Source organism: Diabrotica virgifera, chromosome 1 (assembly GCF_917563875.1).
Source record: "Diabrotica virgifera virgifera chromosome 1, PGI_DIABVI_V3a".
Classification (NCBI taxonomy): Eukaryota; Metazoa; Arthropoda; class Insecta; order Coleoptera; family Chrysomelidae; genus Diabrotica; species Diabrotica virgifera.
In genome coordinates, this window is record NC_065443.1 from 38,004,022 (window position 1) to 38,020,505 (window position 16,484).

The 16,484-nt window shown below is 31.9% G+C and overlaps 1 protein-coding gene across 1 annotated transcript; it reads left to right on the plus strand.

Annotated features, from left to right (window-relative positions):
• Nucleotides 1-1,973: 1,973 nt before the first annotated feature.
• On the plus strand, nucleotides 1,974-16,250 carry LOC114335915 (B-cell lymphoma 6 protein homolog). Its single transcript, XM_028286201.2, has one exon. The coding sequence runs from the start codon at nucleotides 2,428-2,430 to the stop codon at nucleotides 5,251-5,253; it is 2,826 nt and encodes a 941-aa protein (XP_028142002.1). The 5' UTR covers nucleotides 1,974-2,427; the 3' UTR covers nucleotides 5,254-16,250.
• Nucleotides 16,251-16,484: the final 234 nt, after the last annotated feature.

Genomic DNA, 16,484 nt, shown 5'->3' on the forward strand with positions numbered 1-16,484 from the left:
CTGTTTTGTCCATATTTTTAGCTGGTTTATTTGTTTATGTTATTCTCTTACTCCGTATTTTATTAATTCCACTGCTATTTCATCTTCTTCTGATGCTTTTCCGTTTCCTAGGCTTTTAATATTTGTTTTTGTATTTCTGTAAAAATTTCTACTTGGTCGTTATCTTCTATGGCCTTACTTTTTCATTGCAGTGTGTTTCCTTCATAGTAAATAGCATTTTTTGCAATATTATTCTGATATTACCTGATCTGTTTGTCTTCAAATACGGTTTCTTCTATTTGGGTTTTTAGTCCTCTTGTGTTAATGCTGGGCATATTTTTTGTTGCTCTGACTTTTTTGTAAAATTATTTTATTTTATGGTTTTCTCTGTCTTCTTCAATATCTATCCTCCAGCGAAACCAGTCATTTTTCTTCTTTTTATTTATTGAGTTGGCTTTGTTTCTCGCTATTTTGTATTGTTCCCTGTTTTGTTCTGACGGGTTGTTGATCCTTGTCATTGTGTTCTGTCTGTTTCGCAGACGTGATCGTACGTAAATTACATAGTCAAAAGTAAATTGAAAAGGATTTATAGGTCCCAAATTGACTAAAAGATGTTATGTTTCATTTCCCATGTTTCAATCGCCCCTACCTATTTGGGTATCGCCCAAACCCTTTTGGGTAGCTTCCCCAGTGGAGGTGGGGGTTTGGGGGTTAAACACCCTTTCCCCCAGGGCACATGAAAATATAATTATGAAGAATCTTAGGAAAATGTAACTTTTCTTTCACAAACAATACAAAAAACTTCGGTGCCCAAGCCAACGCAGCTCCCCCTACAGAAACATTCTAGGTGCGCTACTGCTCCTTGGATGTGTCCCGTTTTTTCAAGTTTATGATTTGGTCACCCTAGTCTAAAAGGACAACTTTTATCAAGATCTTGAAATTTCTTGAGTCAAGACAAGATATAAAATGTCAAGAAAACGTCAAGACAAGATTTTTTAAAATTCTTGATTTTTCTCAAGACAATACAAGAAGTTGTTGTCAAGACAAGAATTCTTGTGTTGTCGACCCCTAAAGAAGAGCGTGCAATGTAGAAGATATAAATGGATGGGTGACAAAACGAAAACAGGAGTGGAATGAACACATTAGTAGAATGATGGCAGGGGATAGGATAGTACGCATAGCACGAGATAAGTCACCAAATGGACGAAGAAGCATTGGCAGACCAAGAAAAAGATGGTGCAATAATTTAAACAATTTGGGAAGTTAATCCTGAAGAAGAAACAGGCTTTAAAGCCTGCATACAATAAAGAAGAAGAAGAGACTAGTTACTCATTCTCCGAAGCAAAACAACACGCAAAACAGGAGAGAGATAATAGATAATTGGACAGAAATAGCCAAACAAATAACATGGTGCCACTACATCCTTCGAAGGAAAAAATATTGAGGAGAAGGAGAAGATAGAGGAAAAGTGGAACGAACAAGTGAAAACTTTTTTTATTTCTTTACAATGTTTTTGTTGCTTTTATAGGTAATCTAATTAATCGTAGATGTGAGGATTAATAATTGGAAATTAGAACAATACGTAATAAAACAGGGGAGGTAATAATATTTTAATTTGATATGTTAATGTAAAGACAAAGCAATAAAAGAACCATTTTAATAAAATAAGCTATCATTTATCATTCAGAACTTCTTTTGCTCAACTCAACAAACTAAAATTTAAATGATATTCTAAGAAAACAGGTGCCATATGAGTATTGTAGATAGATTAAGATGGAAATGTGAATGATTGGAATAAATTTAAAATCGAAGATTAATTAAATTTTTATGCATTACCTAGTTTACCTATATAAGGCAGAGGCGAAAGCATCATAATCCGAAAGCCGAATGTATGTTCAAAAATGCAGTATCTTACCCCCCACCAGCCCGAACGCATTAAACCAGGCCACGCCATTGGCCGAAAACCTACCGACCAGCCTATGCGAACTCGCAAAACTACGCACCGCACGCCAACTTGGACCACCGAATTTCGTGAAGAGAACACGGACACCGGCCCGCATCAGTATACAGTTGAATTTGGCATCGAAAACACGTTCCTAGTGAGTAAAGTTCCGAGACACGGCATTTTAGTTGTGCGCTGTTACCGCTAAAATTTAACCTTACAATGACAACGTGTGTTATAATTTTGTGTACGGACTGTCGTATTTATAAACAATAATGGGCTAAAACGATTGGCGTTATAGTTTTTTATTTATTTTTTCATTATTTTCCTTAATTTTGAAGTGATATGCGAGTATCAATCAAAAGCAGTTATGTTTACTACATTTTAAATGTTATACCACCGGGACTAAGAACTTTTGAAATGTTATGACATTTATAAAGTGACTGTTGTATTTTTTTGTTTTATAAACTTTTTTGTGTTTTATTAAAAACTGTTTTAAAAGTGCAATGGCTAGTAGCAGTGGCGTTCAACAACAATTTATGCAGCAAATGAACAGTCCGTTTCACTGCAAAGAATGTGGCATTTCTCTCAACTCAGCCGAATCATTAGAGGTACATCTTCAGTATCACAAAGAAAATTTGTTGAAGAATTGGGCAGTGCAGGCACAATCATCGCATTCGGAAGAGACCAACAACAACACCAAGACAAACATAAAACGTGAGTTGATTTCTAATAATACTATTGCTGCTGCTGATAGTTCTGACTCGATGCAAAAAAAGAGTCCTGATTATAGTAGAGCTACCCCAGAAACTATTTTTGGTCATCCACCCACTCCCCAAAGTTACCAAAGTGCATCTTCACCTTATCAAAATCAAGATAATTCTACTTTTTCAACAAACTTTCAAAGCTATCCTGTCAAATTAGAACGTAGTTCTCCCACACCCCAATATCAAAATAATTATTCAAACTATCCGGAACAACAATATTTTTCAATGGACTCTTCAAGTCAAGGCCAACAATTTAATCAAGAATCCTTTGTCCACAAATCTGCGTACAGGTATCACCCGTACAATCAAAACCAGTCTCAAAACAGCCCTTACGACAGGCAGGCACAGGTGTCTTCGTCAAGCCCTGCTTACCCTCCTCAACCAACCCCCTCACCGAGCCCCAAACAATGCGATAAGTGTGGCTATGTATGTGAATCCGCTTCACAATTAATCGAGCATTTAAATATGGCTCACCCCTCGACCCCTGCATCACATCTTGTTCCCTATCAGTCAAATCAGCATTTCATGTTTGATCACACTGTAATTAAACAGGAAGATCCAGCCCAAAGTGAAATTTTAGATTTAGATTCACATAAAGTCGTACATAATGTATATCCAGACGAAGAAAAACGTCAAAATGGTGATCCAAACCCTCATTCCGTCTCGGCTATGCTTAATTCTTGGCCATCCCCTCAACAGACTCCCCAACAAAAAATTTTTCAACAGCAAGAGCAACGTATGTTTCCTAATTCTGAGTCTAAAATGTTCTCTCAAAACATTCCTGACAACATTCCAGAAAATAAAATTTTTCAATCGGAACAAAAATTGTTCCAACCTCATCAGATGCACAGCCAGGAGTTTCTGGGTAACAATGTTACTACTACTTCTCAGGAGTCTGTATCGAATGGTATAAATCAACCACCCCAAGCTTATAGACCGTTTGAACATATGACATCACCTCCAAATACAGCTGTCATCTCTAGTACACAAGTTCCTACAAATCCAGTGCCTCCTCCAGCTCCTATGGGTAAAGGGGCTAACTGGAAGTCGAATGAAGCTAGAAGACCTAAAACTTACAACTGCACGGCTTGCAACAAGTGGTTTACTAGTTCTGGTCATCTGAAACGGCATTATAATACCACTTTGCACAAAAATGCTGTAAAATCCAGCGGCCAACCAGATCCGGCATCTTTGCCAATTAGTGCTCATCACCATCCCGCCAGAGAACCCTCATCGAAGCAAGACGAACGTCCTCAGTCGAGTAGTTCCGGAGATGAGATTCGCAATGAAGACAACAACAGTATGCCGCAATATGAGAGACTGGGTCCAATGTCAGGTATGAGTGGGCCGTATGATCGACAACCTCCTCCAAGTGTTCATCATACGCCTCCACTACATTCTCCGATGCCTCATTCACCTATACCTCATTCGCCGATGCCTCAACATCCCAGCCCGCTGGGAAATCACCTTGGGAATCCAAATTTATCGAATGGGAGTCCCCCAAACGGGGATGCAGGTCCCTCAACCACCAACCTGGGGGGCCTGCTATCACTGACCTCTCCCCCAATCAATACGGGCAATACCCCCCATGGGTTCAATATGCCTCCTCAGCATATGATGTCAATGGAGAACAATCAATTTCAGATGTACCCAAACGAGCTTGCCCCCCACGTTATGCCGGCTATGGCTACCAACAACCTCAGTACTACTGGTGAATACCAGTTCGTTCTGCAACAACGCCTAGTCGAAGAAAATCAGCCCTTACCGAGTTTTGCGCAAATTCAAGCGCATAGGTTTAATGTTATCGGGTATGAAACAGCTAACGTGGGGGGCAGGGGTTCGGTAACGACCCCTTACACAACTTACTACGAAACGGATATTTCAGATATGAGGCCTGTGCTTTACAGAGAAACCGACTACAAATTAACCGTTGTTACTCCTTTAGAGTCACCAACACATCAAGAATACATCCTTGGTTATCCTTCCGATGAACACCTCCACGACCACGAAGAAGATTTGAGCATGATTTCAATGACTTCAGAACATGAATCTAAAATTATGGAAGAGAATAAAATGCAAATTATGGAGGACATCAAACTTCGGTTAGAAGCCCAACCAAAAAGTCCAGAAAAGGCACACACTAAGAGGGATTATGAAGAAAATAGCATCCCATTGATAACTTCCACTAGCAAACCTGGTTTACACAAATGCTACGATTGTGATAAAGTTTTTAACAAAGCTTGTTATCTTACTCAGCATAATAAAACTTTCCACAGTGGGGATAAGCCTTTCAAATGTTCGAGGTGTGGTAAGCGATTCTCATGTGAAGTCACATATCAAGAACATCTCACGAAGCACGCAGGTGACAAACCTCATAAATGTGAGCTTTGTCCGAAACAGTTCAACCACAAGACGGACCTGAGAAGGCACATGTGTCTCCATACTGGCCAGAAACCCTATGCTTGCGAAACCTGTGGCAAGGGTTTCATTCGAAAAGACCACATGATGAAGCATTGTGAGACCCACATCAGGAAGACACAGTCCAAAATTGCTGCTATCCGTTGATGAAGCACTTTGTGTACGTAGAAATTTATTGTTTTTGTCATTTTGGCACTTTTCTACTTAAATGTAAACTCTATTTAAAGAATATTTTATTAGATTTTGTAAATATTTATTTTATATTTTTATTTTATGAATAACAAAACGGAGACAAAACAGAGTAAATATTTAATTTGTTGCTTATTTTTAAAAAATACTTAATTTTTTTATTTAATTCAGCTACTTATTACATTCAGTCTCATTTCTTGGCCACTTATTTTATTTTCAGATTTTAGCTAGTGATTAAACAAAATGAAAACTGATAGTTTCGGTAGTAATGTATCTTTCTCAAATGAATTGTGCTAATAATTATTATTTGTATACTCTAATATTTTTTTAGTATTCGAATTAACCATTTTAATGTATTTTAACAAAATATTAAGGGAATATGCGAGTATTAAGTATAAGGCTATAATACAGTTTTATTTCTTCTTTTTAAATAAACTTACAGTGTGTCCAAAGTCGGCACCATATCGAAAACTTTTTTATTTCTAGTTTCATGAAAAAAATTCTTTATAAAAACTTCTGCATGCTCTGAAACTTAAAATACAATCATCAACTATTTAAATTTTTTCATCCATATACGAGGTGTGTAAAAAAATATAAACATAAATTCATATTTTCTGACAAACCGCGCATATGACTAAAAATTTTTTATTTCTGATGATTGCTTTCTAGGTTTAAGATCATTCAGAAATTTTTATAAAGACTAACATTTTTTCATAGAATTAAAAATTAAATAGTTTTTCATTGTCTCAAGTTTGCACCATAACAAAATGGAAAACTTTTTTATTTTTAGTTAAAAAAATATTTGTCTTTATAAAAAGTTCTGAATGATCTAAAACCTAGAATACAATCATCAGATATGAAATTTTTCCATCATATTTTCCATATTTACAGTTTATTAAAAAATTAATATCTGATGATGGTTACTAGGGTTTTAATCATTCAGAACTTTTTAAAAAGAATAATTTTTTTTATAAAACTAAAAATAAAAAAGTTTTCCATATGGTGCAGACCTTAATTGGACACGATGGGAAACTTTTTTATTTTTAATTTGATAAAAAAAAAAGTTACAGAAACTTCTTCATGATCTAAAACCGAAAATACAGTCATCATCTATTAAATTTTTTCAGCCATATACGAGGTGTGTCAAAAAATATAAACAGAAAATTCATATTTTCTGGCAAACCGCGTATATGACTAAAAAATTTAATTTTTGATGATTACATTCTAGGTTTAAGATAAAGGATTACTTTTTTTCATAGAATTAAAAAAAAAGTTTCCCATTGTCTCAAGTCTGCATCATAATAATATGGAAAACTTTTTTTTAGTTTAAAAAAAATTATTCTTTAAAGAAATTTCTAAATGATCTAAAACCTAGAATACAATCATCAGATATTAAATTTTTTCGGTCATATTTTACATATTTACCAAATTTAATAAAGAAATTAATATCTGATGATGGTATACTAGGTTTTTGATCATTCAGAAGTTTTTATAAAGAATAATTTTTTTTCTAAAACTAAAAATATAAAAGTTTTCCATATGGTGCAGATTTAATTGCATACAATGGGAAACTTCTTAATTTTATGAAAAAAAGTTATTCTTTATAAAAACTTAGCATGATCTAAAACCCAAAATACGATCATCAACTCTATTGAATTTTTTTAGTCATATACGGGGTGTGTCAAAAAATATGAACACAAAATTAATATTTTCTCTCAAACCGCGTATATGACTAAAACAATTTAATTCCAAAAATCATTCCTCATAACTTTTTATAAAGAATAACTTTTTTTCATAAAAAAAATAAAAGTTTCTCCATTGTCTCCAATTAAGTCTGCCATATGGAAAATTCTTTCAGTACGGATCAATTGGGATATGGAGAACAAGCCTACGTTCTTTCCGATGAGGCTCCAATAAGAGCCGAAAATCGCGATTCAAGGGACTGGACTGTGCTCCGTATTCTAATTGAAAAGTAAGATTGTTTTGCCTTCGCATTGCAACTGAATTAAAAATAAAAATTTTATTTTATTTTTATATTGGTCTTTACTCCTTCGAGTAACTAGGTCCATTTTCTGTTGGAATTTACCAGCTGAACAGACGGGGTCGTGATTTGTAAGTTTTTTGAATTCCCTCTTGTCTTCTTCGCTTCAGCATCCATTTGGCTTGCAAATTTTAGAAGCCTTGGAGGTGTTACCAAGGAAATGGACCAATAAGTTTTCGATTTAAAAATCTTTTAGTAATATTTTAATATTTTCTAAATATTATTAATAATGCTATTAGGATCGAAAACTTCATCTTTTATTTTTAGTTTTATGAAAAAAAATTATTCTTTATAAAAAGTTCTGAATGATCCAAAACCTAGTATACTATCATCAGATGTTAATTTTTAATAAACAGCGTATACGACGGAAAAAATTTAATATCTGATGATTGTATTGTAGGTTTTAAATCATTCAGAACTTTTTATAAAGAATAACTTTTTTCCATAACAATAAAAAATGTTCCATATGGTGCCAACTTAATTTGACATACCTACTGTATACTCTAGTGCAGCGGTTCTCAATCTGTGGTACATGTATCACTGGTGGTACATATTATATCATTATTTGCGATGGTACACAAAACGCAAAATCAGCAACAATATTATAGTTAATTAGATTACCTCATCATCATCAATGGCGCTTCAACTCTTCGTGAGTCTTTGCCGCATTTACTATTGCCTTCCATGTTTGTCGGGCCTGTGCCACAATTAGATTACCTAGCTATACTAAACTCACAACCAAGATGCAGTAGAAATAAACAAACCAAGACACTTCAATGTTACGGGGAGCACTCCGAAATTATGATTTTCAATGTATATACGTTGTATAAATCTCAAATCATGATTTACAAATTTTATACATTGTAAATCATGATTCGAGAGTGTTCCTCTTAATATTGAAGTGTCTTCGTTTGTTTATTTCTACTGCATCTTGTGAATTTAGTTTATAGATAATTATTTCAGTTAGGTGGTACCAAAAATAATAAAAAGTTTTTTGTGGTACATGACTAAAAAAGATTGAAAACCGCTGCTCTAGTGTGCGCTCTCTAAAGAGAGTTATTTTGCAGTCTGAACAATATGTACAAATCACCAATATTCTTCTTTATTCCAGGAATTAGATATGTGTCACATGTTCATGTATCAAGCCAATAATTTGATACAAAATCACTCTTTTAAATTTATTCCCTAATAAACCATATTATGCCAAGCAAAGTGTTTACTCCAGAAAAATGCATTATTACTAACACACATTATGAACCGGTTAACAGATTTTTTTATAATATAAAAGCATATTATTTATATGAGCATATTATGCTCATATTAATATATTTGTATAACTGGTAAGCTACTCTCCTTTTTTTTCAGTGATTATTTAGTTGATGTTAATATTTATTTAGATATTTTACTGAAATAAGCAACATATTAAGGGCAAATCCTCGCAAATTTGGAAAATTTTCCCTCTGTATATTTTGATTTTGAAACTTCGACATTTCAAATGGATAAGTTAGAATTTATAACAAAAAAGTGTTAATCCGAACAGTTTATCTATTTCAGTGAAAAACATGTATTCTTTCTTCTAAAATTTGAAGGATTGGCTCTGTAAAAATTCAAAGAAAGAATTGCTCAAATGTTTATTTTATAGTGTCCGATAATAATCAATACTCAGAACAGCAATACCTCAGAATCTCAGTTATTAAATATAGATATAAAATATTTATATCAGATTTTATTATAAAAATCTTGTGGATGTACAAACTCTAGAATCAGGTTAAAATGTATAAATTTTAAATAACTAGAGCAACACTTTTTGTTTTTCAGTTGATGATAAATATATCATACCAGTTTTCTTGTTCTTCCTTTCAATATAATAAACCAATATAACAGAAAGAAAAGTCAGGTCACACAATATCTTAGTGACAATGTAACATTTTTTTAGATATACATACTCATTTTCCAAACTCAGTTGAAACCTTTTTTTGATGTAAAAATCTTTCCAATTGAGTTTGGAAACATTTTTTTTCTTTAATTTGTCAGGTACCTATGTAATCAGATATATTTTATTTCCTATTAACTAAATAATGTCAAAAATGAACAATAATTCTTTTTACTTTGATTTCACTACGTATCACTACTAACTGTCTATTTGTATTATTTTTTTATCTATAACTATCTATCAATCATCAGTTACTGAGGTACATCCTTTTTATAAAATTTGTTTTTCCCTGTTATCTAATTTTTGTCTTACATAATATCTTCTCTTTGGTCTTATATCTTCTTATATACCTACCTACATATTATCTAACCAACAAATGTTTACAGTTGTTTTAATTGCTCTATTTCCTTTGTTACATTGTTTTGACTTAATAATTGGTCACTGAGTCTTGTTCACGTATTCTCAAATATTCCTTTAAAATTTAAAGGAATTTTTTGGAATTGTGCTTTACCTTTAATACTCTTTTTACTAAAAGAGTTTTTCTACAATTGGGTTCATTTTCAAGATCAGCATCAATACCGAGTAGATACCTTTATCGTTATTGTCATAATTTTTCTGTAAATTCTTAATTTTTTAATTTTTCTATTTTATTCCTGTTTTTGAAGCTTCTTTATCATTTTTCTTGTTGCAATGATTTTATCATTATGCATTTGCCTTACTTTTATTCATATTTTATGCAACTTTTCTTCATCTTTGTTTAATATTTGCAAGAACTATGTATGTCAAATACATCGTCGGCCTCATATGAAAAGTGCCCAAGTCCAAATTAACAAATTTTACAGGAGACGCAGAAAACTGATTTAAAGAACCATTGAAAGAATTAGTTTGTAGAATTATTTTTTGTGGTTCTAGCGACATCTATTGACTTTTTTGAACTTTTTTGTCTTGCTATGCATACGTACCATAAATATTAGGTATGTTGGCGCAAAAATCTCATGTTTGCTTATTTTGGGACTTAGGCACTTTTCAATATGAGGCCGACGACATGTTGTTTTAACGTATTATCTTTGCTTCTTGTATGAACTTTAAATTAATGAATTTTCTAAATATCGTTTTATACTAACTACAGAATTTTAGTCTTACATTTGTAAACTTTGGAATATTATTTAGGAAATAGCAAACTTGGTAATTTTTAATTTTCATCAACTGAAAGATTGATTTTTAACTACAGGGTGAAATTTTATGACATTAACAATTTGAAATATTATTTTGACCAAAACCTAGCTCTTATACTATTTAATGGTGCAATAAGTTTTGAATAATTTACTCTTTTCAAGCTCTCTAATTGAAATAACATAATAAATGTTTTCGTGTATGGAAACTTTTTACTATTTGGGGAGGAACATTGTTCATCCAGGATTGGCTTATCGAAAGCAGACACATTAGTAGTAGAAACAGTCTTACAAATTTGTAATGCCATTTTAATTTTTTCTAGATACAAAAAGTTTACAGAATTTGTGATTTCAATCCTTTGTGTTTCCTTTGTGTCTATGTTCTAACAAATACATACCAATTTTTCTTGATGACAACAAGAATAATCATGATCGTCAGAATAAGTTTTAGGTAATCATTTATTCATACAAAACATATTTTTATACAAAGAATACTTACTGCGTTTCATTTGTATGAGTAGCTGCCTTTATCGAGAATCCTTTTATGGATATTATCAAATGGTGTAACAGGGTGACCAGTCAATATTTATCATTTTGCTATTCAAGTGATAAATTCACCAAAAATTTTAAGTAATGCTGGATTTTTTTGCTTTTTTATAATAAAATGATATTTTCAGGAAAATTTTCACCCTGTATAACTGAAAGTAATAATATGCAATAATGTTAACAACGCAAGTTTTTGATATTTGTTTCTTTTCTATAAGATGTAATAAAAAATGTGAGTAATTGTGTACATATTCTACCGTTGACGTTTAGATGATATTTGATTTTTCCATATGACAAATCTACCTCAGTTTTTGATGAATTTATGTGCCAATTTTAAATTTTAAGTTTCACGCCACAGTTGGCGATTCTTAGACAATTTTATGTGCCAAATATTTCGCAAGCAAAACGTTGCTATATTTTTTATAAAAGTATGCCAATTTTTTGCCAAGTGGGCACATGTATCCTAGCAGGATGTCCTAAAATCGATGACAGCCCAGAAATTTCATCCGGCTCGGGATTGTGGCAATCCACAGAAAAATACATGTTCGTTACACTTTAGTGATTGTTTCGAACTTTATATTATAGCATTTATTTGAGGATTTCACATTTTTTATAGATATCACATGAGAGATTATGTGATGTCTTTTTAAAATTTCTGAAGTTACCTTTCAAAAGCCAATTTTTAGCGCCAAAGAACTTTGTGTATTATAAAACTTATTTTGTTTGCGTTACCTCCATAGGTGGGTACTCCATTTCGTACTGTAAGGGGTTATCCTAGTGTAAAAGTACGAAATTCATATACTTTTTTTAGGAATTTCTAAAATAAAAAGTACTATACCAATTGTTTTGAAAATTTGCATAATCTTTTACTATAAACAGAAGTACATGTAAAACAATTTTCATAAAAAAATATTGAAAATTAAACGATTTATACGCCATCTACTGGCACCGTGAAAATAAAAACATGGCTCCACTGCTGCAGTGATTGGGACTAATCGAGATCCTGAAGCATAAAATTTTAAAGTGATTATTGAAATATAAGTTATTTCATATACATACCATCAACTAGGATTTTTGAAAAATATTAAAATTTGGAAATATGACTAAGTGTTGAACATTTTTTTTTAAATTAGCTAAAATATTTTCATTTTCAAAAGCCGCCAAATTGAAATTTTTTATCCGATCAAAAAATATCTAGTTGATGGTACAGAAAAAAAAACTTATATTTCAATAATGACTGAAATTTTATGTTTCAGGATTTCTATTTATTAGTCCCAATCACTGCAGCAGCACAGCTATGTGTTTATTTTCCCGGACACGCGCCAACTCGTAACTTTTAATGACAATTTTCAAATCAAAATGTACACCGGCCAATTCGTAACTTTTTTTTTGCCTGGCCTGCCAACCCGAAACTTTCTTCGTGAATTCGAAACCATTGATTAAATCTAATACCTTAAATCTAAACCGAATGTTTCTTGGTTTGCTTAAAAACATTATATTTGTACTATATGTACCTATAAAAAATAGCAAAAATTGAAATATCTTAATAAAATAATTGAAACATTATTATACTGTTTCATTAACACGTGTTAAAATATTATTTCCATCAAGTATAGCTCTACACGAGCTTGGTTTTAATCAAGTAATTGTAAATTTAATATTTTTTAGATGTTTAGCAATGATAAATTATTTAAATCCATCTGATAATTTAAAAGCAAAGAGATTTTCCATATGTTTATTTCAAGTCTAAAAGATTATACCTTTATTTAGTTACGAATTCACCGGTAGTTGATCGGTTACCGAAAAATTACCTGAGAGGGTCAGAGTTACCAATTGGCCTGTAATTAGGATGGGGGATTAAAATAGTTACGAATTCACCGGGACCCATTTTCCCAATTCTTTTTATAATAAATGCTCATGCAAATTTTCAAAACAATTGTTACAGTACTTTTTATTTTAGAAATTCCCAAAAAAAGTATATGAATTTCGTACTTTTACACTAGGGCCCCTTGATTAAATTTGTGTTTTTTGCACAAATTTTCACTGTCTGATCTAGGTCTGGCTGGCATGTTCACACTGATTCTAGATGGTTTAAAGATCATAATATGCAAGTCTCTATATATTTTTGGTGAATATTTAAGTTTTTCACCATGAGATTTATACAAAGAATTTTTATTACTATTAAGTTGTAATATTGTAAAATTATTCTTTGGCCTTTGCTCAATTCTCATTTCAGATAGTTCTCTAGATTCTGTGGACCTCAACTTTGTTATTGCTTTAGTTCATTTAGTTATATATTATTTTATAACCACTTTAGCAGGACTTGTACTCAGAAATTAAATATTGTGGCGTTTTTCTTTAGGGAGCAATGAAAGGACCTCAAATACTTGTTCAAATGTACAATAGAAATTGTTTTGGAATTATTTTTTGCCTATTTATTCTGTGGTATGTCAAGATCCTGACTGCTTTTTAGTTCAGCAGGAATAGGACCAATCATTTTAAGTAATAATTGTTCGATGTTAATATATTCCTGCGGAACTGTTAATAATTGATAACTTTAATCTTTTCTTTAAAAAAGCATAAGTAAATATTTTTATATACCATGTATATTTTATTTATTTTATTAAAGTGGCATAAAGTTTTATATTTAGTTAAGATAGTTAGGTATAAAAATATAAATACTATGGGTAGCAATAAACTTTTTATTAAATTTTTATAAACAATGCTGGTCAGTCGACTTTTGAGGCATCTTGTATACTTAGTGCAATTTTAAATATTTTTTAACATCAGTTTCGAAGGTTGTTTTGCGTTACGAGTTACCAATGTTTGTATGCAAAAGGATATAGTTAACGATCAAAGATTCCTTAACAAATAACCACTCCAGTGTAGTAAAACATATTGAATTGCATTCCACATGCTAATAAATATCACATACTTATTTTGTTCAAAAATCTATTATAACAGCACTATACAGGCCATAGAGGCCCTTGGCTTCCATAGTCTTGATTAGCTTTTTCTACTTTCTCCATTCCTTCACTTGTTCTCTCCAGTCTCTTGTATCCATTTCTTCTATGTCAGTCCGGACGACTTCAAACCACTTCCTTCGTGGGCTTCCTCTTCTTTTCCTCCCTTGTTCTCCTGCTTGCAAAACTCTTAGGACGTTTCTTTCTTATGGCATTCGTGAAATATGTCCCACCCATCTAACTCTTTACGCCTTGAATTTTATGTGTTATTTTAGGTCTCATATACATCTCCATTAGCTACTGGTTTGTTCTTCTGCACCATTTCCCTTTAGCCTCTTTTATTCCACCAAAAACTTTTCTCAAGGTTTTCCTCTCACAAATCTCTACCTTTTTTTCTTCTTTCTGATTTATTGTCCAAGTTTCACGTGCATGCAACGCCAAGTTCGAATCTTGGCTGCCTCGACACGTTTTTGCCTTCATCGGTGCGTTTAATGATCCTACTGCTTTGTTTTCTTTCAACAACCGTTTATCTTTTTCTTTCTCTTCATCTCCTCTGTTTGTAACTGTTACTCCAAGGTACTCAGATTCAGTTACCGTCTCAAATTTATACTCGTGTCATTCGTCCTTAGATAGTGCTTAGAGAGTCCTTATTTTTTTCTACATTTTCCCCTCTCATTTCCATATACTTAGTTATTTCTTGGTTTATAGTCAGGCCATATTTTTTAGACTCTTCAAATTTTATGAACATTTTCGAAGTTCTATTCTTGAACGTGTCAGAAACACTAAGTCATCTGCAAAACCTATGCACTATTGTCTTTTGTTCAGAATTGTGCCAAAAATGGTTCAGAATCGTGCTATTAAAAATCTAATTTATTCTAATATTTTTCAAAAAAATGCATATGTAGCTGTCTATAATGTTCTTACGGCTTTATAGATCCACAACACACTGTTTCTTTTTAATGTTGGTTTGCTTTTTCCTTGAAAAAGGTGTATTTTAGCTTAACACCAAAACAATTAACACTACAATTTAAAACCTTTCTATGTTCTTTTTCACTCGCAAATTAATTAAGTTCCCTTTGGTTTTAGCCTGCCATATCACTCCAACTGTATTTTTGGACTTCTTCACTTTGGAAGAAACTCCTTCCAAAAGAAAAATTGGTACGATTTACTTCATTTCCTTTCGAACCTTTTCTCGGTTCACAATATTTTTGTTATCCCTATTTCTAGAATGTACATCAATTTTCAAGTTTAGAATATACAGATATTCCTTCCATCTTCCATATAAATGACCATATATTATGATATAGACACTAATAATAAATATGTAACTGTAATAACATTTTTAGTCTACAAGGGAGCAAGGTTTCAGTATCTATTGCAAAATATTTCATTGGTATATCAAGTTTCTCTCTGAAATATGGTTCTCTTTGCCAACTAAAATAAACAGTCTTATCTTCTGTGTACTTATGCGATATATTCTTTGTGCAATGATCTACTATTGATAAATACTTGTTTCATGTGTAATAACTTCCCTACAGTATAGGTAATCCTTAAAAACCTAATGAAATTCATTGACCTAGAAATAAAAGTACTTCATAATGGTATTACCATATTATAGGTGTACCACATTATTTAATTGTAAAAACTATTTAGGTATGTATAATACCTTTAGGTACTTATACGAGATGGTTTGGGCATTTACAAAGAATTCTTATTTGTTAACTATGTCGTTTTGCAATGATTGTTTTGTTATGTTGATGATGAATATTTGTGCGTGTGATTTTAATGTTATGTTCAAAATATTGGACAATTTTTGCTGTGGTTCTTAGCCCTTTTGTCATTGGTTTATTTAATATGCATATAGTCAAGAAAATTCCAGAAATTTTGTACGGGTTGTTAGAACGTCGATCAATTATAAATGGGTCATATTTATTATATTTTTGGGGTTTATTATATTTGTATGAGTAATACATTTTTTTTTCTATATATTTTTGTGATATTATTTTTTGTAACTCACCAAATTGTAGTTAATTATAATTAACCTTATAGTAGTTTTACGTATTCGTTCATGAAAAATTGTTTCTTTTTCTTGATGTGACTAATTTATAGATGACGGGGTAACTTAACAACCCTGCCACGTGTATTATTTGTTTAAGACTGATTATATGTAGTAATTTGTTTCAAAGATTTTTGAAGGTGTAAATTTTTCTCATACGTTACAGCTGTTTAGTCTTTAAGTTTTTGAATGTTATGTTACTCTTACCATTGAACGCAAGAATAAATATAGATACTTATTATAATGCTTGTCTTTTATTTATAGATATTTCTATTTACAGATAAAACAATGTTACATGTTGATGGGGTCAACAGTATGTTATTTGAATACTGTCTTCAGTCTAACCCATATTAATCGCCAGACAAGACATAAGAGAATTCTTGCCTAAGCGTTCCCCAACAAGTCTTTTCTGGCCTTACTTTCTTTCTACTTTGAAGAACTTTCAACTCAACGATTTTTTTACTGATTGATTCATCTA